This window comes from Hydra vulgaris, chromosome 14 (genome assembly GCF_038396675.1).
Source record: "Hydra vulgaris chromosome 14, alternate assembly HydraT2T_AEP".
Lineage (NCBI taxonomy): Eukaryota > Metazoa > Cnidaria > Hydrozoa > Anthoathecata > Hydridae > Hydra > Hydra vulgaris.
Genome location: NC_088933.1, coordinates 11,892,574 through 11,917,906, shown reverse-complemented (window position 1 = coordinate 11,917,906; position 25,333 = coordinate 11,892,574). Strand labels below are relative to the sequence as shown.

The following is a 25,333-nucleotide window of genomic DNA, read 5'->3' as shown; positions in this document are numbered from 1 at the left end:
GGGGTAGTCATTTTGAGGGAATTTTCGAAAACGAAGTACATACCCAGCTAAAATTGGAGCTAATATGCTAAAACTTAGTCAAAAAATTTTTTGGGTCAATCGGGTGACTTTTAAGTCCCCCTCAAGACTAAAGTTGCTTAGAAATTGTACTTCAAAAAAGGAAAAATAGGGTGTGTTCAGGGTGTTTGAGGGGGACTTAAATGAAAAAATTATCTCCATTTTTTTTTTTTTTTTGTTACTTGTTATCTATATTTTCATTTTAAAAGGGTATGTCATCATGTTTTTTACATATTCTTGGTTAAAACGATATATACGAAAGGAAAAAATGAAAATTTTATGTTACGCACGGTTATGAAAATCGGCAACAATAAAAAAATTCTAATAAAATAATGCAGAAGAAAATGTGCTGAAGATCCTGCACTGTATGTTTTAAGTCACTAAGCGTTTTTATAAACAAATTGTACGTGAAATTGTGTTACATTATTTTATTTTTGTAAATAACTTTCGTATTTACTTGATTGTTATTAATCGAATTACAATATAAAGTAAAATTGTATTGAAGTTTTTAACTAATTACAAACCATTAAATCTATTTAGATTGAATACAAAAATGGAAAAAAAATTTGTAAAAGATATTGGGAAGAGAAGGTTTCTCAGATCAAGCAAAAGCAAACTTTTTATCATAAATGAGGCTAAACCAGCTATTACATGTACATATCTAATTTAAAAAAATTGTTTTGAATTTTAAACTTTTTGTTAAAAATTAGAATATTGATTTTTTTTTTCTTAAGGTCTTCAACTCCCTACTGGAATGGATATTCTTCAACACATTGCCTACAGAAGATCACTACTTCCTCATAATGTTAAGAAGTCAACAATTTTATCATGCCCTCCTAACAAGATTCAGGGTTACAAGAGATGTGAAGTAGATGATTGTGAATGCATTTTAGGCTTAATTAAAAGACCATGGCTTAAAGCGGGATTTCAAGTAATGTCAGATAAAAATATTATCAAGAACCTAATGAAGATGGACAAGAAGTATTCAGATTTGAGTAGAAATAAATACAGAGGATCAGCTAGAGACAAGGTTAATCAAGGGGAGTTTATTTCATTTTTGAAAAAGCTGTTTTGGATTGGTTCTACAGATTTAAAGAACCAAACTAGGAAGGATAAAAAACGCTCAGTTAAAGATAAGCACGATGATTTAACTTTTTTGGAAGACCAGGAAGGACCGAGACATTTTAGTTTGGGATCAGAAGATAGAAAATTTAGCAAAAAGGTTTTATGTTGTTTTTAGTGGGTTAATTTGACCTTTTTATTAAAATTTGCTAATTTAACATACATTATTTGTTAATACACATATACCATGTTAAAGTAAATTTTAGGTTTCTGAAGGTGTGAGGAAGAGGACAAGGCTAGAAGACGAATCTCCTAAGATTGACGCTACCTCAGAATTAGACTTGAGTTTCACTGACACTAGCGCTGATTCTGATTCAGAATTCGAACCCGAAGTTTGGCATCATAGAAGAGCAGATGATTGTAACATTACTGCCAAAGTCCCTATGAATATTTTTGATGGAAATGTATCTATCATAGCTACAGCAAATGATAATTCCCCGAATGTCTTACAAAAAGTAACTGGAGCAATTCTTCAAGATTGTGGAGTTGATATCGCAAAATGCAAAGCCAGTGCTTCAACTGCATTAAGGAAGATGAAAAAAACTGCTAAGGATACTGCAGAAATTGCTAAATTAGATATAAAGAAGGCCGTGGAAAAAAGCCGTTATCCCTGTATAATTCATTTTGACGGAAAGACTTTGTTTGAAATGAATCGGGGAAAAAGACTGAAGAATGAAAGATTAGCTGTGCTCGTTAATATTGAGGGGGTGTCGCATCTTCTTGGAGTACCTGCCTTGCCGTCTTCTTCAGGTGAAGATATGTATATAGGAATCATGAAAATACTAGAAGAATATGACCTCATTTCAAAAGTATGCGGAGTATGCTTTGATACAACTTCAAGTAATACTGGTTCTAAGAAAGGATCACTTATTAGGAATGCAAAAGAGGTAGACAAATACCTTCTTCTACTAGCATGTAGGCATCATATCATTAAGCTTAGAATGGTTCATTTCTGTGAAGCAGTGATAAAAGAGAGTAGCGTAGGGCCTGAAAATCCCTTATTCGTAAAGTTCAAACATATGTTTGAGAACCCTAAATTCAAATACGACAAAAATAACCTGACCTCTTTTGATTGGAAAACCGTTGAAGGAACAGTTTTGAATGAAGCTGCAAGGAAAACTTTAGATTACTGTGAGACCTATATTACTAAAAAACACAATATGAGGAATGACCGAAGAGAGTTGGCTGAACTAACCATGCAGTGTTTATCCCCTTCTGCACATTTCAAGTTAAAGAAAACTGGAGCTGTTCATCATGCTAGGTTTTTAGGCAAGAGTTTATACTATCTTAAACTTCAGCTTTTGTGCAAGCAACTGACATTTGTGCAAGAAAATGATAATCTACGCGAAGATTTAAAACTCATCTGCGAGTTCATAGTATGTTTTTACACAAGGTGGTACCTTCAAGCACATAAAGCGATTCAATCTCCTGCGTCTGATCTTGATGCAATCTTTCAGATGAATGAGTATAAGAAAGTTTGCTCCAATCCGGAGGCAGTAGACGCTGTGTTAGCATCTCTTTATAAGCATACATGGTATCTTGATTCAACAATTATTCCCTTGGCTCTTTTGGATAAAAATATTTCTATGGATAAAAAAACAGCCATTGCAGATGCTTTGCTTTCCTTTCAAATGCCGGATCCAGATTTTTTTAAACATAGAAGCAAAGAACGAATAGACGAGATTAATATCATAAATAATATGAAGGTACCAACTCTCTCTCTTTTGGTTAATGAGTTTTCATATTTAATTTTTTCAATGATAGGGTTGGATAATCAGAGAGTGAGAGACTGGTTGTCACTTCCACCCCAATATTGGCACACCCAGTCTTCGTTTAAGAATTTTGAAAACTTTGCCAAAATGTTAATTGTTGTCAATGATCATTCTGAACGAGCAATCGGAATGATGCAGCAGTTTGTGCAAAGATACGAAAATGAAGATGACAAGCAGAACAGACTTTTAACCGTCGACAAAGTAAGGTCAACTTTCAAAGTTTTTGGTGTGGGAAAAAGTAATATTACAAAAAAAAAACTATCAGAAAGCCTGATGTCACTCTCTAAACTAAAGAAGAGGAAATTGTAGACTTAGGAAATTGTTGTTCATTTTAAAATACTTATTTCAATTAATGCATAATTTTTGTCTTGATAGTATTTGTAAAGATTTTTATTAAATGGTAAATTACTTGTTTAGTTCAAAATAGTTTGTTTTTTTGGTTGATAACATAATTTGCTGATTTCATAACCACTTGCGTAACTTAAACTTTTCATTTTTTGATTTCTTAAATATCGTTTTAACCGAGAATATGTAAAAAAAAAATGATGACATACCCTTTTAAAATGAAAATATAGATAACAAATAACAAACAAACAAAAAAAAATGGAAATAATTTTTTCATTTAAATCCCCCTCAAACACCCTAAACACACCCTATTTTTCCTTTTTTGAAGAACAATTTCTTAACAACTTTAGTCTTGAGGGGGACTTAAAAGTCACCCGGTTGACCTAAAAAAATTTTTGACTAAGTTTTAGCATATTTGCTCCAACTTTAGCTGGGTATATACTTCGTTTTTAAAAATTCCCTCAAAATGACTACCCCTAATATATAATAATATAAGTATTATTTTAATATTCCTAAATACCTGCAGACATACCAACAAGCTATATTAGAAAGGGCATGTTCACAAAAATGGAACTCCAGCTAAACAAGTTATTTTCAGCTTTAAATGAACACAAATAGTCAAGCAAAATGAAAAATCTAACTAATCCAACTGCAGGGCTGCTTGATTAGCTTTTGCTGCACAGGTAAAATTGTCTGTATCAATATTATAAAATCTTAAGAAATATACATTTTTAAATCAGCAATAACCGCAGTCAGCAGTCTTTGTAGTCATCAATAATAACTCTAACAATGGAAAAACAGCAAATCATAGAATTACAAGAACACTCTCATTTCAAAAAGGATACAAGTTCATTTATTAAAACTTTTAATTTAAAAATTTAAATTAAAAATATTTCCATGATATATCTTAAAAAAAAAAAAAAAAAAAAAAAACTCACATAAATTGTATATCATTTTATCTTTAATCTTTTTTTATTGTTTATTTACTCATATATTTAGTTTCCTTACCACCAGGGACTTTTTATAAAAAACATATTTTTTATGGTCTGAAAAAGTTCCTATTAATAGACTTGTGTCCTTTTTGAAATGACAGGTTCAATTATGGTTCTGGGCAAACAACCCATGAAAAAAAAAGAGTTTATTGTTAGAATAACAGCCAAGATAATGCATGAAAGACTGCATTAACCAGACACAAATAGAATAGGAGAAGATGTAGGAATATGCAATATAATTATTATTAGAGAGTAGTATTAGTTGGATTACCATCTGAGTGGGTTTCAATGACTAGCATTGTGCCATTGGGCTAAGTTTGTAGTTCACTACTCTGGTAGAAAAAGAATAGTTCAGTATGGAAATAGTTTAACTACGATCATCCAACAAATTACGTCATCCAACAAAATACATCATCCAACAAATCAGTATGTTTAGTCTTACTTGATGGTGAAACAGTATGTAATTTAAAGTTGTTTGGAAAAAACCCAACAAATCTTAAGGTTTGTTTATCTGTTTTAGGAATTGTTTTTATTTTGAAACTAACAACTTATTTTCTCATTTTAGAGTAAATATTTAACAACGTATACAAACTTATTTATAGATAGGTTGACAATAGATAGATAAATAAAATATAAATATACAAAAAAAATTATACAAAACCTTTTATCTTTTTCTAGTTTCACTTAGCAAGAAACTGTCAGGCCCACTCTTTTAGAATAGTTCTACAAATCAGAACCAGATGTTGTTTCACAATATGCCTTGAAGGCTGGACTAAAAAAAAATCTTACTGCACCCTTTTTAGGAATTTCGGTTTGTTTTTTTCACTACAAGTCCTAAAAACCGATATATGCTCTACCTAATTTGTATTTTGTGAAATATCCACATACAGGGGAACAAATTGTTGATTATTTTAAAAAATGCCTAAAGTATTTGGAATATTTCCAGAGAAAAAATATTGCTTGTTATTTCAGATAATGGAGCAAATACCGTCAAAGTCATAAAGTTGTAGAGAATGAAAGCTGAACGTGATACACTTATTGTATTAGAAATGAAAATTCTAATACAATAAGTGTAAAAAGCCTAGAAATGAAAAGCAGATAACAGATTAGAAAGACCATGAGAATATGACAAATAGTGAAAAGTGGGAAAAAGTTGACTTGATAGTTGAAAGCGTAACATTTAGAAAATTGGGATGCTTTGCATGTTATACAGCTAGTTCTAAAACTTGTATATGATGGTAAATATCATGGCTTACTATTGAAGGTATGTAGATTAGTGGGAAAAATTATCAACAAATGTGGTAAGATTGTGATCAGCCCCTATTCTACAAGATGGAGCAGCACTTACTTTATGGTTCCGAGATTTCTGGTAATAAAGACATCTATTAACGAAGTGCTTGGTGAACATTCACTTGCCAATAGCAAATGGGTAATGCTTCTAGATATTTTAAAATTTTTTAGAACCTTTTGCCAATGAAGCTGACAATCTATTGATGGATGTACTTTCTCTATCCAGTGTTATACCTTTAATACTTAATTTAGAATGCCACCTTGAGCAATTTGGAGATGCCAAAAGTGTAGCAGTTAATGCTTGCAGATCTACTCCTATGATTTGCAGTTCTTTTGCAGCCAAACAATCCTAATTTTAATCCACTGCCAAGTGTTGCATGTCTTCTTGACCCCACTTGTGCAATAGTTCTTTTAGATATTGAGCAAATCAGAGAAACTGTGCAATGATTTATCTTCAGCAAGTGCATCTGTTATTTCTGCTGAGTTTGCTCCAGCAATAAATGCATTTACGAAATGGAATTTTTTATTGGCAAAAAAGCAAGTAGATAAAATAAAAATTGTTCCAGGTAATGAAGCACAAAATGAACTCAACAAATATTTTATTGAAATAATAGGACCAGCTCTATGTGCCAAAGGGCTTTAAATTTCTGGAAGATGAGGCGTGGCGTTTACCCATATATTGCACCATTATTGCAACTCCTGCAACTCAAGCACATGTTGAAAAACTTTTTTCAATCTGTGGCTTGCTTACAAATGGATGGAGAAATCAAATGTCAGCGTCAGTGGAAATGTGAGTTTTCTTAAAACTAAATTGTCATCTAGTCTAGATGATAACTGTATAATCACTACGCCCATTATTTCCAAAATGTATGATTAATTATTAAAGTCAATATAATAACTCTTTATTGTTACCAAATTTGAGAAGCTATTTTTTTATATACATAATAATTGAAGTTTTTTAAAATTTCGAAGCCCTAATGACAGGTTGTTCTTATGTTTTTAATTATTTGATATTTAAGGGGGATGAGGGGGGGCTTAGCACCCCTAACCACAGCACTGGGTGTATAATGTTACATTTAATTAAGTTTTCTCATTTTTGTGCTTGCTTGTAGCACTAAGTTCTAATTTTTTAAATTATATATGCCTGTATTATTAATAAATTATATTATAACAAAATTAGATGAGATAAAAAAATTTATACAATAAATAAAAATTGAACTGAATAGAAACTAGAACTAAAATTATTTACTGAATAAAAACTAGAACTAAAAACTTTGCCTCTGTATAAAATTGTCTTTAATCAACAAATTTCTAACATCTTATTTTAAGTCTAATAACTTTCCCGCAGTCAATACAAATTTCGATCTTCTCGTTTTGCGACTGAGTTACTAACTGTTGTAACAAAAAGTTGCTATCATACATTAGATGGAGGTGGAGAGGCAAGGGCTATTGCTCTTGACACATCTTAAGCTTTAATAAAGTTTGGCATGCTGGTCTTCTCTAAAACTTGCTTCACATTTAGGTTAATATAGAGCTAGTTCAACTGCGTAATTCCCAATAGATCAATATCAATAAATATTCCCAATATTGCAAAAACGCTTTAAAATATATTTTTCTGGCTAACACTCTAATATGGTGTATCTGGGAAAATTTTTGAGATTATTAACTCATTTTTCTAACTGCAGTGTTAAAGTTATCCTCAAAGGCCAACATTCTTCTTCATTACCAGGAATTTTTGGGGTATCACAAGACTTTATACTTGTCTTGATTGTCTGGAGGATCATTAATCTACATTAATGATCTTCCAGACAATCTTACATCTAAAGTGGTTTTATTTGCTGGCCACTCAACTTTATAGTCCTGTCTTGACAATAAGTCTTTACTTTTCGATTGCTTAGAGCAGATAATCAATCTTGAATGTGATTTCTCTTCTGTAATAGCTTGGGGTTCGCAATGGCTCGTGAGTTTTAGCTCCAACAAAACTAAACAGTTTTTTTTTTTACAAACCTTTATTAATAATTTTGACATTCCTAAATTAATAAGTGGCAACCCTCTCACTGAGTCCTCTACTTTAAATCTTCTTGCATTATCATCCACTACTGACATCTCATGGAAACTAAATATACAATTCATTGTAAAGTTAGCATCTGCTTCTCTTTATTGTGCTCGCCATTTTCTTACTTCTGATTCCATTACCTGATACATTATTCTGGTTCCTCTACCTTTATAAATCACTCATTCATGTCTCTGTATGGAATACTATTGTTATGTTTGGGTTAATTTTTTTAATGATGCTCTATCTCTCATAGACGAGGTCCAAAAATACATTGTAAATGTATTTAGACCTGGTCTATATGCTAAGTTGGAGCCACTGTCCCATTTTTGTAAGGTTGCATTTCTTTCTCTTTTCCACAAATACTACCATGATAGTTATCAAATAAGCTGTCTGGTACTCTGGCATATTACTGAAGTGATAAAGTTGATAGGGGATTCTGTATATTTATAAAATAATGTACATGAGAAAGAGCATGCAAGGAAGTTCCTACTTCATTGACTATTATTTATTTGAAATTTTTTTTATTTAAAAAATTATTTATAGATTTTTATTTGACTTATTACTAAAGTTTAAAATTTTAAAACATTTTTAATGACTTTATTTAGTCATTAAAAATATTTAACGCATGGTTTTTTATACTAAGTATTCTTGTCCCAATTTCCAAGTTTGCAGATAAAACTTTCCATTTATTGTTTGTACAAAACAGAAAACTACTTTCAAATTTAAACTGAATGTGCAATTTAATTATTATCAAGTGAATTTTTTTTAAATACTTCATTATATACTTAATAAATATATATGTCTGACTTAAGGAGGTTAGGTGACTTAGTATTTATAGTATTTATAAAAATTAGAAGTGTAATAGAATCTTTCTATTATAGTTCTAATTTTTAGTTTTGTTTTGCTTTAAGCTTTTTAATAAAAAGGCTTCAATATAAGCTTGACCATTTCAAAGATATCAGTCAAAATATTTAGTTTGTTTAATTATAGTTGACACAAAAGTATTTGATATTCAAGCGTTTTGAATTTTATTTGATGTTTTTGATTTTAGATATAGTAGTCATTAATAAATAGAATGTAGAAAACTGTATGAGTTAGTGAATAGTATGACTTAACCAAAGTACGATCAAGGGATAATATGATAAAGTTCAACTAGAATTAAAAAAAAAAATGTCATGCTGAATTTAACTTTCAAATAGAGGAAATAATATATATATATATAAATATATATATATATATATATATATATATATATACCAGGCCTTGTGAAGAAGCGCTATGCAGCTCGCATTTTGCTTGCGAAAAGGCGATTTGCCTACGCGTTCAGCAGTTTTGCGCTACGCAAAAACTTATATCTTCAGAATATTTAAATTATCTTTTGATTTCCGTTAACGTGACGTTTATTCAGAAGAAATAAAGTCGTAAGTAAAAGCATTTAACCGCAATTGTAAAATAATAGATTTTTTTGTTAAAGAAACAGTTTGTTTCATAATTTTTTTTTTTGCTATTAAAAATTAGTTAAAAAAAAAAAGTGTTTTAAGTTTTATCTTAAGGAATTAAATATATAAATTCCTTTTAAATATAAAAATTATTTTTAGTCATAATAAGTTTAAAAAATGCACGATTTATTTTGATGTAAATATTTTATTAATAAGATATTATGTTTATTGTTAATTCAATAACGTAAAGTTTTAATGATGTTCATTTAATTTACGAAAATAAATTATGATCACGAATATGTTATCGGTAACTGATAAATAACAAAAAAAAACTTTATTGTTTAAAAACATTATTAAAAAGAGTTCACAAATTAAATAAGAAAAAATGTATTAACAGTTAATAAAATAACCAAAAACCAAATATAAAATCATAAGAAAATAAACAAATATTTTACGTTTCATGAAAAAAATATTTTTTTCAAAATAAAATTTAGTTTATATTTGAAGAAAATAATAAAAATGATTTTTTTAATAAGAACTTAGATTTTATTTGTAACTTTTGTTATAGTGAGAAAAAAACAAACTGTTTGTATGATTTTTAATGCGTTAATAAAATAACTTTAATTACAATGCGGTACTTGAAAAGACGCTAGTGACGCAATATAACTTCTAACGATGCAAAATATATTTGCTGAGTTGAGTTACTTAGAAATGCGCTACGCGTTTTCGCTACGCAGCGAAATCTCGTAACAAGGCCTGATATACATATATATATATATATATATATATATATATATATATATATATATATATATATATATATATATATATATATATATATATATATATTTATATTTACATTTATATTTATATTTATATAAGAAATATCCATTTTGTTTGTCATGTCGGAATTTTGAGTGGCACAGATGTCATATTTATAAATAATTTTTTTTTTGCTTTTTGTTGGGAATAACTGGAAGCCACTGGTTTAAAATTAATATCAAGTTTTTTAATATTAACATAAAATAAATTTATAAAATAAAATTTTTTGATATTTTTGACCAATTTTATACCAAGTTATAACTATTGGTATCAATAGTAGATATATTCTAATTGATTTAATTTTTTTTTTTAATATGTCTATTTTAGTCCTAATTAACAAATATGAAATAGTGTATTACAATTTTGTTCATATAGGAGACCTATGTAGTTGGAGTGAATCTTGAAAATTCACTATAACAATATGTTATAATGAACTAGAGTATATTGATAAAAAAGTGTATGTTTCAACACAACTGTTTTTAAAATTAGTTAAATCTTCGAAGTGTCTTAGAAACTTGGTGAGGATTTTACAAAGTGGTATCAATAGGGGAAGATCCAACTGAAGTAAGAAATGCGAACAAAAAATAGCTACAACACATAGCTGTGAAAAAATTACTGTTGGAGCAGTGACAGTAGTTGGCTCCTTTTACGCACTTTAACTCTTTAACTTCTCTTTAACTTTTTTCTAGGCATACTTCATTTGAAGTAGGTCCTGTAGCTTCCGTTCAATGCTCCACATTTTCTTGAATGAGATTTAATGGTCTTTTGGATGAGTTGTTGACCACATCAACATATTTGACAAAGTTCTGGAACTCAAGATATCCTGAAAAACCAGTGTTTGAAGCAGTAATGTCAAAGCATAGATCGTGAAGGAAATTACCAATTTGAAAGCAATCCAATAACTTCTGAATAGCTGAAAATTGTGTCTCTCCTGTTTCATGGTCTAGGTGTGGTACACAAAGAAGATGTGTCTCATTATTGCATTTTATAACGACACAGATGGTCTTTTGTCTCATCTGTTGCACTTGTAAAATCTTCAATAAATTTTCCATCAAAATGTAAAACAATTGGTTTGCCAGTGTTTCGAAACATTTTTCTCAAGTTAGATCTCAGAATAGCTGCATATGATTTTATCAGATATTCTGTGACCAGAGTTGAGGGACAAAGTAATATTATCAATATTTTCACTAGAAATGGTAACAGCAGAAGTTGTGGATTTGCCTTTTTGTTAGAAATACCCTTTCCAATTGCAGTTCTAGCAGTTTTTGACACTGTATCCTTAGGAGGAATGAGTATCTGACCTTTATCAGCTTTCTTTTACTTAGAACGAGAGATCTCAAAATCTTCATTATCAAACTTTGATCAGTACACTCAATATCACAATCATCAAAACTTACTTCATGTTCACGTTAAAAACTTGCTGATATTTTTGCTTCTTCCTGTAGAGAAAAGGTTTCCTTACTCTTCTTTGATTTAACTCTCACTGACTTGCTCAAAACAACCATCAAATTCTCCAATCACCATTTTCCAGTCCTCAATCTGGTCCTGTATAAAAAGTAAATCTTCTTTCTTGTCTGAAGGCAGCATGCGTTTATTAATTTCCAAACTTCTGTGTAGAAGGGTAAATCACCAATAACCAAAACAAGCCTATAAAAAAATTTTCATGTCAAATGTTTGTTATAATTTAGGTGGGTTACTTTAGAATATAATATTGACCTGCTATGATTTTTTCATTACAATTTATATAAGCATATTTAAAAGTGCTCAGTAGGGAAAAATCTTTTAATAAAGTTTATGATTTGAAACAATTTTTATAATGCTCATATTTTTAAAATATAAACAATTATACAAAGTTTTGATAAAAGTAAATCTTGACTAATTTTTTATATTTTAGTATCTATTTTAGTCACTTATTTTTAGCTTGTTACCTTCTAAAGAATTCTTAACCTTATTCTGAGTATCACCCTAACCAACTCCCACCTTGGAAACAGAATTTTAGAGAGAATACAACCAAAATCACACAAAACATCTTCAATGCATGATAATCTAAAGGTGGCATAAATGACTTTTATTCCAACTGATTTTGATGCAAATAATAAAAATAAACCTAAATGTTTGGTCTAAAAGAGAAAATTAGCTATGGTCTTAAAGTTATGTTGATTCTGACCGTAGAAAAAACTTTACTTCTACACAGTACTTTTTCCTATTCCTTACATCATTCTTTTATTTTTTTTATTACATTATCTAAAAATTATTAAAACTTTTTTAACTTTTTTTGTTATAAGCACCCATTTGACAGAAATATATCTTATTGTAAAGTTTAGTTGGTCTTATTACAGTATTTTTTAATATATTTTCTGCTAGTAACTTAAATGTTTAACTAATTGCAATTAAATGTTTCATTGCCATTTTTAAAAATCTGCCTCTCAGAAACAGATAATGCTGGATAATGTACTTTCTCAGGAGATGCTGGTTCCTCTTCATCTTTTCCCTACAAGGAACTGTTCTCTACGAGTTGATCTTTAAGAAACATTTTTTTTTTGTGAATTCCTTTAGTTTTTTTCCTTTTCCAGATTATTGACTGGGGACATTCCTCATCAACCTTGTTGTCATGTTGAGCTTTTCATAAATAAAAAAGTTTGTAATTAATAATATTGTAACATTTTATATAAGCATTTCAAGCATTTCATACCTTAAATCACAAATTGAAAACTAAAATAGTTTTTCAAGGCATTATAGGATTGATATTTGAACAAACATCTCTTAAACAATAAAATTTCTTAAAAGTGCAAGTTGTTGTGAGATTGATATTCTTGAACCAACATATATATTGATGTCACTAGAACGGAACACAATGTAAATTTACCTAAATATTTGTTAAAATTATATTTTTACATACATTTCAAGATAAAAAACATTCAATCTACAACAAAACCACAATCTACAACAAGAAACATTCATTAAGTCCTACATTTAGCAATATATTGAAAAAGTATTGAAATATCAAATTTTTACATTTTTTGGATTTTTGGAAATTCAAAACAGTTTATCTGACTAGTTATAAAATACTATTTCATTATTTGTTAATGAAGTTTTATTATGCTATGCTTCTAATTATGTTAATGAATGTAATTAGTACGCACAAAGAAGAAATGAATTAAGTTGATTGAAAACATTGTCTTTTTTTTAAATGTTTAAAAAAGTTGTTGTTAACAAGCAAGATTATTTATACAAAACTTAAATAAAACTTTGTTTTTTAATTGACTTTAGTTATTCTATAGTTTGGATTTTCTTATTATTCAAAACTATTTTTACTGTTTATCTTAAGTTAGGAAAGTTACAAAAAACTTTACATATTAATAAATAATAAATACTATACTTTAAAATAAGTTAGTGAAATTTTTTTATTAAGGGAATTAAAAATACTTTTGGTAAACCAAATTTGCTGGTAAAGTTCACCGAAAATAACAACAACATTATTAGTGTAAATTATTTTAACATTATTCTTGTCTCTAAACTCACTATCACTTTCGACTTTTTCATCAACACTTTCGTCTTTCACTCTACAGTATTTTGGAGTCCTGCCTCTGTAGGAGGTTTTTTATTATGTGACATTTAACCTTCTCTACAAGAAAAATTTAAAAGTATTAAGTTTGTTCCAAGATTATTTATCCAAAAAAAAAAAAAATTAATCTAATTAATTTTGATATGAAGATTATTGCAATAATTACGCTAGCAGTTGCGCATTGTAAACTATATTCAAAACACATTCATTCACATATGGAGCACTGCAGAGTAGATATTGAGACATAAAAAGCAAATCATGTCTCTACTGGCCCTATAAACATTGTTTCCGGAATAAATATGAGTTATTCTTATAACTGCACGTATGTAGACATTTTATTAGAAAATTTAAAACTTAGCTGTTATTTTATGTTGGCGCACCCGCTCGAAGGTTAAGTATTTTTAAATTTACAGCAGAAAAGTAAAGTAGGCCTATGTTTACAAATAGAACTATATCTTTCATTTAAATACTTAATGTAACTATGAATGCATGTTCAGATAACATTTCTGGCGTCACACTGAAATAGCCTGTTGCAGGGGGCTTCAGTACATACATTGACTATCTTATAGCCTGCTGCTGCAAGGGAGTGCTGCTACATTGATCAAGTGTTTAGCATGGGGCAGCAATCTTTTCTTTCATTATTCTTTGTTTTTTCTTCTTTTTCTGAAAACGCTGTATAAATTGAGGAGCGCATTTTCAAAAATGCACTAAGTCCAAATAAACTGATTTTAAGAAAACTACAAAAAACTCAACTACTTCTAGTTAAAATTGATATTTTCTTTTCAATTTATTGGACCAAAAATTTTTAAATTGATCTGATATTTAAATATATGATAGATTTCAGTGTATAGAATGTGGAAATAGAATTAACTCAAAATTTTTATTTTTGGGACTTTTTGCAGATGGCGCAAAAAAAAAAATATTTATTTTTGCGTGTTTACAGATGGTCTCTTCAATTAATGTAACAAATATAGGGTAATAATTTGTTACATTAACAGATATAGTGTAACAAATTAATACTCTATAGTATATATATATATATATATATATATATATATATATATATATATATATATATATATATATATATATATATATATATATATATATATATATATATATATATATATATATGTATATATATATATATATATTTTTTTTTTGTTATTCACCTCCTCAAGGCTGAGAAGGCCACTACAGATGAGGAGGCTACTTAATAGTTGTTATAACCCTCTCTCAACTCTAGAACTCCAAAACACGAACCTTGACAAACAAGGCCCATGCGCGGACAAACAAGTTGAGCGCGGTACTACCAGGGACGTGGTGGGGATCGAACTCGGAACCTCTCGCTTATGAAGGGAGCGCTTTATAAATATATACATATACAAAACACTGCCTTGTTTTAAATATATATATATATTTAAAACAAGGCCTTGTTTCAAATATACATATATATATTTAAAACAAGACCTTGTTTTGTATATGTATATATATAAATATATATTTATGTATATATATATATATATATATATATATATATATATATATATATATATATATATATATATATATATATGTATATATATATATATATAAAATAAATACATACATATATTTATATATATATATATATATATATATATATATATATATATATATATATATATATATATATATATATATATATATATATATATATATGTACATATATATTTTAAAGCTGGATTAAACCATAGTTTAAACCAAGTTAAGAAATAAGATGGGAGTAGTAAAAGCGGAACAGATTGTTTTTATATACAGAACATTAAATAATGATGTATTAATTGATGAATTAAAGCAGTAATATTGATAGAAAGTATAATTTACTTAAGTATCCATCAGCCAATATTGTTGTTGTTGGTGACTTTAATGCTCATCACACTGAATGACTTGGCTCTAGTGTCAGTGACTCTGCAGGCATTAAAGCCCACAAATTTTGCCTTTCTCAAACTACCTCTTTTAGCACTTTCACTTTTTGATCAGGTTTGAGCTTACAATCCCTTAGTCTGGTTAGCCAAAGCTTCCATTCCTCAATCGGAAGAGCAATCTTACCAGCTGGGTCAATCATTGCCCCAAAATATTTTCCAATACTTTTGTATGTCATAGATGGGATTTCAACATCCTGGTTATTAACTTTCCACCATCTATGCGTCCTCGTAAGGACTTTTATGGACCCTTTGCCTTTTACAGGCAAAGTGCGTAACAACTGACACTTTGCTGGGTTTACAGCTAAACCCTTCTCCTCAAAGAACGTATTGCACATGTTCATTAACACATTTATTTCAACTCCTTCGCCAACAACACGTAGTCATCAGCAAAAGCCACGGAAGAAACGATGTGACCTTTTAGCTCTAGACCGCAGCCAGTTGCTTCTAATCTCTCAGCTAGTTCATCTATTACTAGATTGAACAGCAAGGGAGACAGCAGGCAACCCCGCTTCACCCCCGAATTTATACATATAGGTCGAGTCTTTGTTTTCGCGACCGTAATGCTTGTGACAGCTCCCGCATATAAACTGTCTACCACTTTTATCACACTTCGCGGTATGCATTTCCTTAACAATGCTTTCTCTATCGAGTCGTGCAAAATCGTATCAACCGCTTTTGCATGATCGACAAATATGGCATTGTGTTCCCGCCTGCTCCTTCTGTAAGACTAGAGAATGCATTGGATGGTTTTTACATTCTCAAAGCACCCATCCAGCGGGATGAATGCTTTCTGTCTCACATGAACTTGCAGGTTTTTTCTGATCTGTCTGTCCCAGATCTTAGCGTACACCCTATTCAGCGTATTGCCAATCGTCACAGTTTGGTAGTTTGATGTTAGATGCTTCTCGCAACCCTTATGCAAGAGTATTGTTCGGCACCTATTTTCCACTACAGGGATTCCATGCAAGTACCACATATTAAAGATAATACACAATTGGCGTGGGCTCGCCTTTTTCATATCCTGTAGGAGCAAGCCGTCCGGACCCCCTGAGGCATCCTTCTTGCTTGCACTGATTGCATCTTGTACCTCCCTGATCGCAATGCGACCATAGCTTACTAAGTTGAATCTTTCATCTATATACCCTGTCCTAGTGGTATCCAGCTGAGTTCTTACCTCTAGCCAGTCAACGTACACACGTTGTACTTCCTCCAACTCTGGGCTCTGGGCTCTTCCTCTGGTGTGTCCTTAAAAGTACCATCAAGAATCTTACTAACAGTTTCCTTCCTTGTTCGATAGCAACTTTGCAAGAATGAAAGCTTCCTCCATTTACGAAGGTTCCTGTTAGGTCTGAATCTCTCTGGAAACTCCCAATTCTCCACCCTTTGAGGTTGTCTTAAACCCCGGGCATGTCTTGAGATTCTAAAAAGCCTGCTTTTCGTCTTACACCAATCAACTTCTCCCCTGCTATATGCAATGGTCAGCTTCGTTTGTGCAATTGCTTTGATGTAGCAATGCGAGATATAATTTTGCATCCTGTCTTTCCAGGTCCGCCTCAATTACAGCCGGTTCCACCAGCGCATTGATAGGCTGTTCTTCATTGGTTGAATTCAATGTTACCATTTTTACCTCATCAGCATCAGTAACTAATTCGGTTTCATCAGTTATATTAATCACAGCAGGTTGTAATTCTGCTCCCCTGCCTGCGTTAACTAAAAGCGTTATTTGACTCTCATCACTAGCTTGCAGCACTTCCTCCACTCGTTAACTTGTGCGCGTACTTCAGTCAGGATAGATTTGTAACTATCCGTATAGCGAATTTTCCTCACAGCCTCCTGAGTCCGCGTCGTAATACCTAGCACAGCAAAGGTCTCCATATTCACCGCAGAGAAAGGAATTGTTACTTCTTTAACTGCCAACTCCGTTTTCTCTTTCAGCTGCTCGTTCCATTCCACTACATGCTTTCTTTGAATCCTTCCTTTCCTATCGTAATATAAAAGTTGTCCTCGATGGACAGCACTCTTCTTCATATTTTGTAACTTCAGGGGTTCCTTAAGGTTCAATCCTTGGCCCTATACTCTTTTTAATTTACATTATCGATCTTCCAGACATTCTCACATCTAAGGTGGCATTGTTCGCTGATGATACTACAATTTATTCTTGTCATGATAAGAAGCCAACACTATTTGATTGCTTAGAGGGGGAATTTAAGCTTGAAAAGAACCTCACTTCTGCTACAGCATGAGGCTCACAGTGGCTGGTGAACTTTAATTCTGATAAAACTCAATTTTTTTCAGCCAATCATTATTGCAATAATTTAGATTTCTTTCTATATTTATGAGCGGTAATGTACTTGATGAGTCATCTACCCTTCATCTCCTAGGATTAACTCTTACTTCCGATCTTTCTTGGAAACCATTTATCAAATTGATTGCAAAATTAGTATCTGTTAAGGTTGCATCTCTTTATCAAGCTCGACACTTTCTTACGACTCTAATTAGTGGTTGCTTGTAACCTTTTTGGAAGCAAAGATATTTAAAAAAAAAAAAATTAGTAAGGGATTGTCCATAAATTAATTCACCATTTTTCACCATTTTTAACCCCTCCCCCCTCATCACAACATTGTAACTACTTAGTAAAAAGTTTATTTTGTTAACCCTGGTATCTAAAAATACACAGGGTAGAATGAAGAAAGTGATGATTTGGATAGATTATATTATGCTATAACAATTTCAAAATATGTGGATTACTATAATTGTATATCAAAAAATATCAGCTATGTTTTTCAAGTACAATGTTGTCCAATATTTTACATAATATTATTGTTAAATCATTTATAAATGTTTTGTATATTGAAATTTTGAAACAAATATGATTGCTATTGTTTTTGAATTAAAAATGCATGAATATAAAACATATTGTTTAATCTATTATTGAAAACAAAATGAAAATCTGTTTAATCTATTATTGAAAACAAATTGAAAAAAAATTTTTTTTTGTTCATAATTGTTAATTATAGTTTTAATTGTTATTAACATTTTCATTTTATAACATAAAATTATTTTTCCAAATATTATTAATCTTTTTTTTCCATTTATAAAAAATAAGTATTAAAACTGTTATATATTTTCATAATATTTATACAATACATAAAAAAATTTATAGTATTTAACTGTTTTGAATTTTGTTTTGAATTTGATATATTTTTTTCTTCAGCTCTTCCGGTTTTCATTACCAAATTGCAACCAGTATATACTTTTAATGAGCGTGACAAATTTTTACTTTCTTGTGGTGCAGAAGCTAAACCTGCAGCAAACCTAACATTAGTGAAAGATGGGATGACTCTTTCTAATGCACTTGATAAAATTGAGTTTGAAGTGTTATCAGCAAAGCGAGAGCATGCAGGTGCTTACATTTGCTTAGCTACTAATGATGCTGGCAGTATAAACTGCACATCTCAAATCATCATTCAATGTAAGAATTATTTTTTGTTTTAATTCAATGTAAGTAGTAAGAATTATTTGAAAATTTTTTAACAGTAAATTAGATCCTTTCACTGTAGTAATTAGGTAGGATCCCTAATTAAATCTAAAATAAATTGAGTGTAAAACAAAAATCAAGGTATAATGTAAAGATTGTCTGCCCTAGCCAAAATCCTAAGTCGATGTAGCAGCACTCCTCACATGTTCTCCCTATTTCAGTCAATGTATGTACTAGTGATGTACCGATTATTCAGCATCAGTATTGGCTTAATCAGCCACTTTTTGCACAATCGGAATCAGTTTTTATTAATTTACCGATTTTCCAACCGATAGCATTTTAATATTTTAATCTAAGTAAAATTTGTTTTGAGAAGTTTTTTTAGCAATTTTTGTTATTTATGTAAAGATTTTTTTTGCGTTGTTTGTTTTAATTACTTTTTTAAATAATTTTAACTATTAACGCTGAACTCATGTCTGTTTTGCGCAGACAATAAAATAAATAAACCAACAAGAAAGTAAGTAAATAAAAATGTTGTAATAAAAAGGGTTGTAAACTGTAATCAGTAGTGACCTTAATGATGAATTAAAAGACTTACATTATGAAGAGTTTATGTTTCCAGAAACGAAAACAAAGTTTTACACTGTTTTTATTACTTAATTTGAATTTGAATATTTTTTTATTGAAAATGTTAAAAAAACCAGGTTTTCAAAGAAAAAAATTAGCCAAGGACTGTGAAGCAGCCCATAAAGCCATTATAAATAAAGCGCCATAACTAATAAATTCTTTTCTCCAAGTTCTTCACAACCTTGTGAATCAAACATTTTGTGTGATGAAAACTCCTTAAAAACATCTAGTGAGACCTCCACTCTGTCTTAATCTAACCATGAGGAAGATAATGCAAGTAAGCCTCTATTGTGTAGTTCAACTTTTTCAGCTAGTTTTGCCACATGTTTATCAACTTCATCCCTGGACATTTGTAGCCAAAAATCTCAAGAAGCATCAAAGACAAAATAAAGAACCTGAATGTAATTTAAAGGCTATAATAGTTGAAACAGATGATAGTTTTACAATTAACTGATTTTTCGCACAGAAATGACAACTGCAGATTCTTATCTAATGACAATTCCATTTGGCCGGAACGGCTGACTGTAAGAGAGAAACTGCATCATCAAAATGAGTCCATTACTTTTCCTGAAGAGCAATAAAAAATATCTGAAAACCAAAAAAATGTCATTTCTCAAGTGAATTTCAATACAGGGTAGCAAGAAATGATGAACAAGTAAAAAGAGATGGCTTAATTACTCTCTAAAAATTGATTCAGCTTATTTGTCTTCCTTTTCATCTGTTTGACATAACTCTAAAATCATATTTTGGGAAAAAAGAAGGTTTCAACAACTGGAAAAAGTTCACAGAGCAAGCCTAAAAGCGGCATCTTTATCTCATTTCAGTTGTTATAAGAAATGGATCGAAGCAACAATCAGGATAAAAAATGAACAAGCTGTCGATCAAGGTCTTATCCAAAAAATTAACAATGAAACAATAGTGTCAATGGTTATGTACTTGGCAGACATAATATTGCATTCCTTGGAAGCTCATTAAAGCTGTACATTAAAAATAATGGGAACTTTCTTGGTCTTATCAAATTATTTGGTCAATTTTGATCCAATTTTGATGGAGGATTTACGGCGAATTGAAGATGGAGAAAGATGTTCACAAATGCCAAGTGTCATTATTTAAAATGAGGTAATTAACCTCTTAGCTTCGCATGTAAAAGAGGCTATTGTGAATGAGGTAAAGTGTCGAAAGCATTTTTTATTTATTATGGATTGCACTCCAGACCTTAGTCACAAAGGCCAAACTTCTTTAACCATCTGCTATGTTCATAAAGAAAATAAAGCAATTTTCATCATCGAATAAAGGTTTATTGGATATGAAGTGTGTGAATAGTCAACTGTTAAAGCTCATTTTAACCTTCTAATTGAAGAAATAAAGTCTTATAGGCTAGACCTAAACAGCTGTAGAGGTCAAGGCTATAACAACGGGTCTAATATGGTTGCAATCTGAAAAGGTATTCATGCTCAAATTTTAGCAAAAAACCCTTATGCTTTATTTACACCCTTTGGTTGCCATAGCTAGAGCGTAGTTATATCAGATAGGGCTAAATCATTTGGTAAAGTTTATATTGCTGTTTGGAGTTTCTTAGAGAATCTATACAACTTTTTCTGCATCAATCAAACGTTGGCCACTTCCCTAGCACAAAAAAGTCTTTCAAAAGTGATATTTTTTGCCCCTAATTGACATAATTTAATTATCTTTAGAAGACAGAACAAACAAGTTCTTCAAATATGAGTTAAAGTGGGGATTCCTATTTGACCTGAAAAAATTACCACCAAAGGACAAACTTAAAGAGGATTATAAAATATTACTAGAACACCTGACTGTGAAAAACAATTCAGATAAAAATGGAGAAGAACTGAACAAAGAAAAATCTACACGTCAGTTTGATTGCTACTGTTTTTTTACCAACACTATTACCATTAGAAGCACTCTTGAATTGCTCGAATGTATTTGTATTTATCTTTATGGTAGAGTGGTAGGTGATGTAAGTATTAAAGTATTGGTTGCAGCACAAAAAGTTTATATATGCGATTATAACTGGAGGGAGAGGGCGCTGCAACTACATTTGCCCGGGGTGCCACCAATTCCTCTAAATAGTTCTAAGTATTGCATAAATTTTAGTTTATTTATTATTTAACTATTTTCATAATGCAAGATAGAAATATTAAAATGGCATTGGTTAAAGGTCGATGTAGATTCTGATTGTGCAAAAAGTGGACAATTAAGCTGATTCTGATGCTGATTAATTGGTATACATATATATATATATATATATATATATATATATATATATATATATATATATATATATATATATATATATATATATATATATACTATATATATATATATATATATATATATATATATATACTATACATATATATATATATACATATATATATATATACATATATATATACACATATATATACTATATATATATTATATATATATATATATATTATATATTATTATATATATATATATTATATATTATTATATATATATATATGTGTGTATATATATATGTATATATATATGTATATATATATATATGTATATATGTATGTATATATATAACTTGAGTTGCTTGTTTAGATGAGCACTCTGACATCACACTGAAATGCTGGGGGCTTCAGTACATACATCGACTGACAAGTAACCTGACTCACAGCAGAGTGCTGCTACATCAACTGAGGGTTTGGGATGGGGCAGCAATCTTTTCTTTCATTATTTTTCTCTTTTTTTTCTTTTTCTAAAAACACCTTATGTTATAAAGGTAAGCAAAAAAAGTGAGCAAATGCTTATCTAAATACCCTATCAGTGGTGTACACTGGATTTTTAGATGTTCGAGTTTTGACACTTACAGGCATTGTGCAAACTCCAAACTTTTGTATGTTTATGCTTGTATCAAAAAACTTTTGGGCCTACCCAGCCCTTAATGTGGGAGCAACGAATTTATAAAATATTTTCTTTACTATTTTTATCTAAATTCATATTCATCAACAAATTTCAAGTTACATGCATTAATCTCTTAGTGTTCAGTTTTTATGAGCCTGCAATGTTTATAGCCCCCTCAAATTGAGGGTTAAAACTTTATATGGTCATAGTTTTTGAAAAATAAGAGATTATTGCATGAAAGTTGAAATTTGTTGATGAAAATATTTTATAAACTTGTTGCTCCCAGGTTAAGGGCTGGGTGGGCCCAAAAATTAGGGTTTTTTTTGTTCCCAGGCTCCAATCACCCCAATTCTTTGCAAAACATTCTTTTTTGATATAAGTATAAATATACAAAAGTTTGGAGTTTGCACAAACCCACAAAACATCTAAAAATCCAGTGTAGACCACTGGCTATAGAAGATATATATATATATATATATATATATATATATATATATATATATATATATATATATATATATATATATATATATATATATATATATATATATATATATATATATATATATATATATATATTTGTTGTTTACATAGCTGGAGATGTTTTAGTTACTGTATTAGCTCAACTGTAACTTAGTAATATTTTCCTATATTTGTATGGAAACTAACTATTTTAAATAAGTAAAATAAACAAATATAATTTAAATTGAATTTTTTAAACAATTATTTAAACAATGAAAGTTGTTTTTTTATTTTATAAAGGTTTCCCAAAATATTATGAACACATTTTCAAATATACAAAGTTTGAAGTTTTTTATTGCAAATTAAAAACTTGGTTTAAATAATCTTTGTGTATTCATTTTTTAGGTTTTATTTTTTATTGTTTATATGTTTTATTTTTTTTGTTTTAGTTCTAGTTAATTCCTTTTAGTTTTCTCTTGTGTTTAGTCTAGATAAGTTTTTTTAACACATTTTTTAAATGTTCAAATTTTCTAATTATGCTAAGCTGTTGTAGATGTAAACCTGTGTTACATTGTTTCCTGCCTAGGATGATGAATGCTGGATCTTCTTGACTCACAATACATATTTGTACTTGTATTTGAATTTGTATTTGATAATTATTTTTTGAAAATCTAAAATTAATGCATTTGTATTTTTATTTGTATTTGATCAAATGTATTTGACCCCAACCCTGATAGTGGCTATGCAACCTTTTCTGTTACCTCCTAATGAGAATACAACTCTAAAACTCAGTTTAATGGTTCTAAGACCAGCTGGTAATAAGGTTTAAGAGAGAGGTTGATTCCATCAACAGCTATAAGATATCTGAATATTAGCAGCCCCATGTTGTGCATGGATAATGTCCCTGTTAATTCTTTTAGTAAGCATTGTCAAGGCCACATAAGGAGACTAAAGTTATGACTTAAGTTAATTAGTCGGACTAAGACAACTGCATAACTTATTGCTTAGGATGCTGTGCTCTATCTATGAATGAGTCAAATTCTCTTTAAGTTTAAATCATGCCCAAAGTAACCCTAAATATTAAACATAAAAAATCATGCCCACCACTTAACTGTTTCAATATACCAATTACAAATATTTGTGGACTTCAAAGTAACCTTCCATCATTTGAATCTTACCTCTTGCAAAACAGACTTGCTTGCTTTTTGTGAGACTAATTTGAGTTCATTTGTTTCTTCTTTGGATCTCAGTATTGATGGGTATTGATGGTTGATTGGCAAAGACTCCAATAGGTATGCTTGGCTTATTTATTACAGCGTCATTAACAAAGATAGGTCTAGCATTCCATCTCTTAATTTCTTAATCTGATCTTATTACCTTTTTTAAGGATACAGCAGAATTATTTGCAAAGAACTTTTTTTCTAATTCAACTCTTAAATCTTATGCCCATACTCTTCCTTCAATTCCAATTAAACAGTTTAACCAATTGTTAGACATTTAAATCACTCCAGATTCCGTTGCTGAAATTGTATCTCAGTTAAACTCTTCTACAGCTTGCAACATTCCTGTCATAGTTTTACAAAAGTGTTCTCCAGAACTTTCTTAAATTTTCTCTAAACTATTTAGTAAGTACTTGACTAAATCTTGTTTTCCTGCCTAATGTAAAATGGCATTGTGGTTCTAATCTTTAAAAACTCTGACCCCTCCAACTATCGTTAGATCAGTCCTCTATCTGTTATTAGTAATCTAAACCTCTACCTGTTAGATCTTTGATCAATAAATTTCTGACATCCCTTCTTGAGTCGAATAACTTACTGTCAGACAATCGATATGATTTTTGATCCTCTTGCTCTTCAGCTACCTGCGGAGACTGAAAGATTTTATTGTGCATTAGATGGAGATGGCGAGGCTAGAGCTCTTAACATATATAAAGTTTTCGATAAAGTTTATAATGCTGGTGTTCTCCATATTTAGAAAAGTTTTTGAGATTATCAAATCATTTCTTCTTAACCGCTTTATTAAAGTCATCCTCGAAAGCTAACATGTTTATTTCCAGTAACTTCTGGGGTACCTCAAGGTTCTATTCTTGGTCTTGTTTTGTTTCTTATCTACATTAATGATCTTCCAGAGAACCTTACATCTAAAGTGGCTCTATTTGCTTACAACTTTATACTTCTGTCTTTAAAAAAAGTATTCTCTTTTTCAATCGCTTAGAACAGACAGCTGATACTAAATCTGGTTGCACTTCTGTTACAGATTGGGGCTTGCGATAGCTTGTGATGGCTTGTGATTTTTAACTCTAATAAAAGTCAGTTGTTTACTGCAAACAACTATTGCAATACTGTCAACATTCCTATATTAATGAGTGGCAGCCCTCTCGATGAGTCATTTTCTTTACATCTTCACGGGTTATCCTTAACTACTAACTACACTCATGGAAA

At 30.1% G+C, this 25,333-nt stretch overlaps 2 protein-coding genes across 2 annotated transcripts in view; both read left to right on the top strand.

The window, feature by feature from the left end:
* The window catches only part of LOC101234962 (receptor-type tyrosine-protein phosphatase F), an 83,320-nt gene that overhangs the window by 5,811 nt on the left and 52,176 nt on the right, over positions 1-25,333 (top strand). Inside the window, exon 3 of the mRNA XM_065818192.1 lies at positions 18,642-18,899. Within this exon, the coding sequence (XP_065674264.1) occupies positions 18,642-18,899 (258 nt within the window). The remainder of the gene's footprint in view (positions 1-18,641; positions 18,900-25,333) is intronic.
* LOC136072939 (uncharacterized) lies at positions 529-3,375 on the top strand. Its single transcript, XM_065818193.1, has 3 exons — positions 529-710; positions 792-1,279; positions 1,386-3,375. The coding sequence occupies exons 1-3, from the start codon at positions 611-613 to the stop codon at positions 3,258-3,260; spliced, it is 2,463 nt and encodes an 820-aa protein (XP_065674265.1). The 5' UTR covers positions 529-610; the 3' UTR covers positions 3,261-3,375.

Excerpts from the sequence above, each read along its gene's own strand:
- LOC136072939 (XM_065818193.1), top strand. The coding sequence starts at position 611 with ATGGAAAAAAAATTTGTAAAAGATATTGGGAAGAGAAGGTTTCTCAGA. Across the intron at positions 711-791 it reads GGCTAAACCAGCTATTACAT|GTCTTCAACTCCCTACTGGA; the intron begins GTACATATCTAA and ends TTTTTTCTTAAG. Across the intron at positions 1,280-1,385 it reads ATAGAAAATTTAGCAAAAAG|GTTTCTGAAGGTGTGAGGAA; the intron begins GTTTTATGTTGT and ends AGTAAATTTTAG.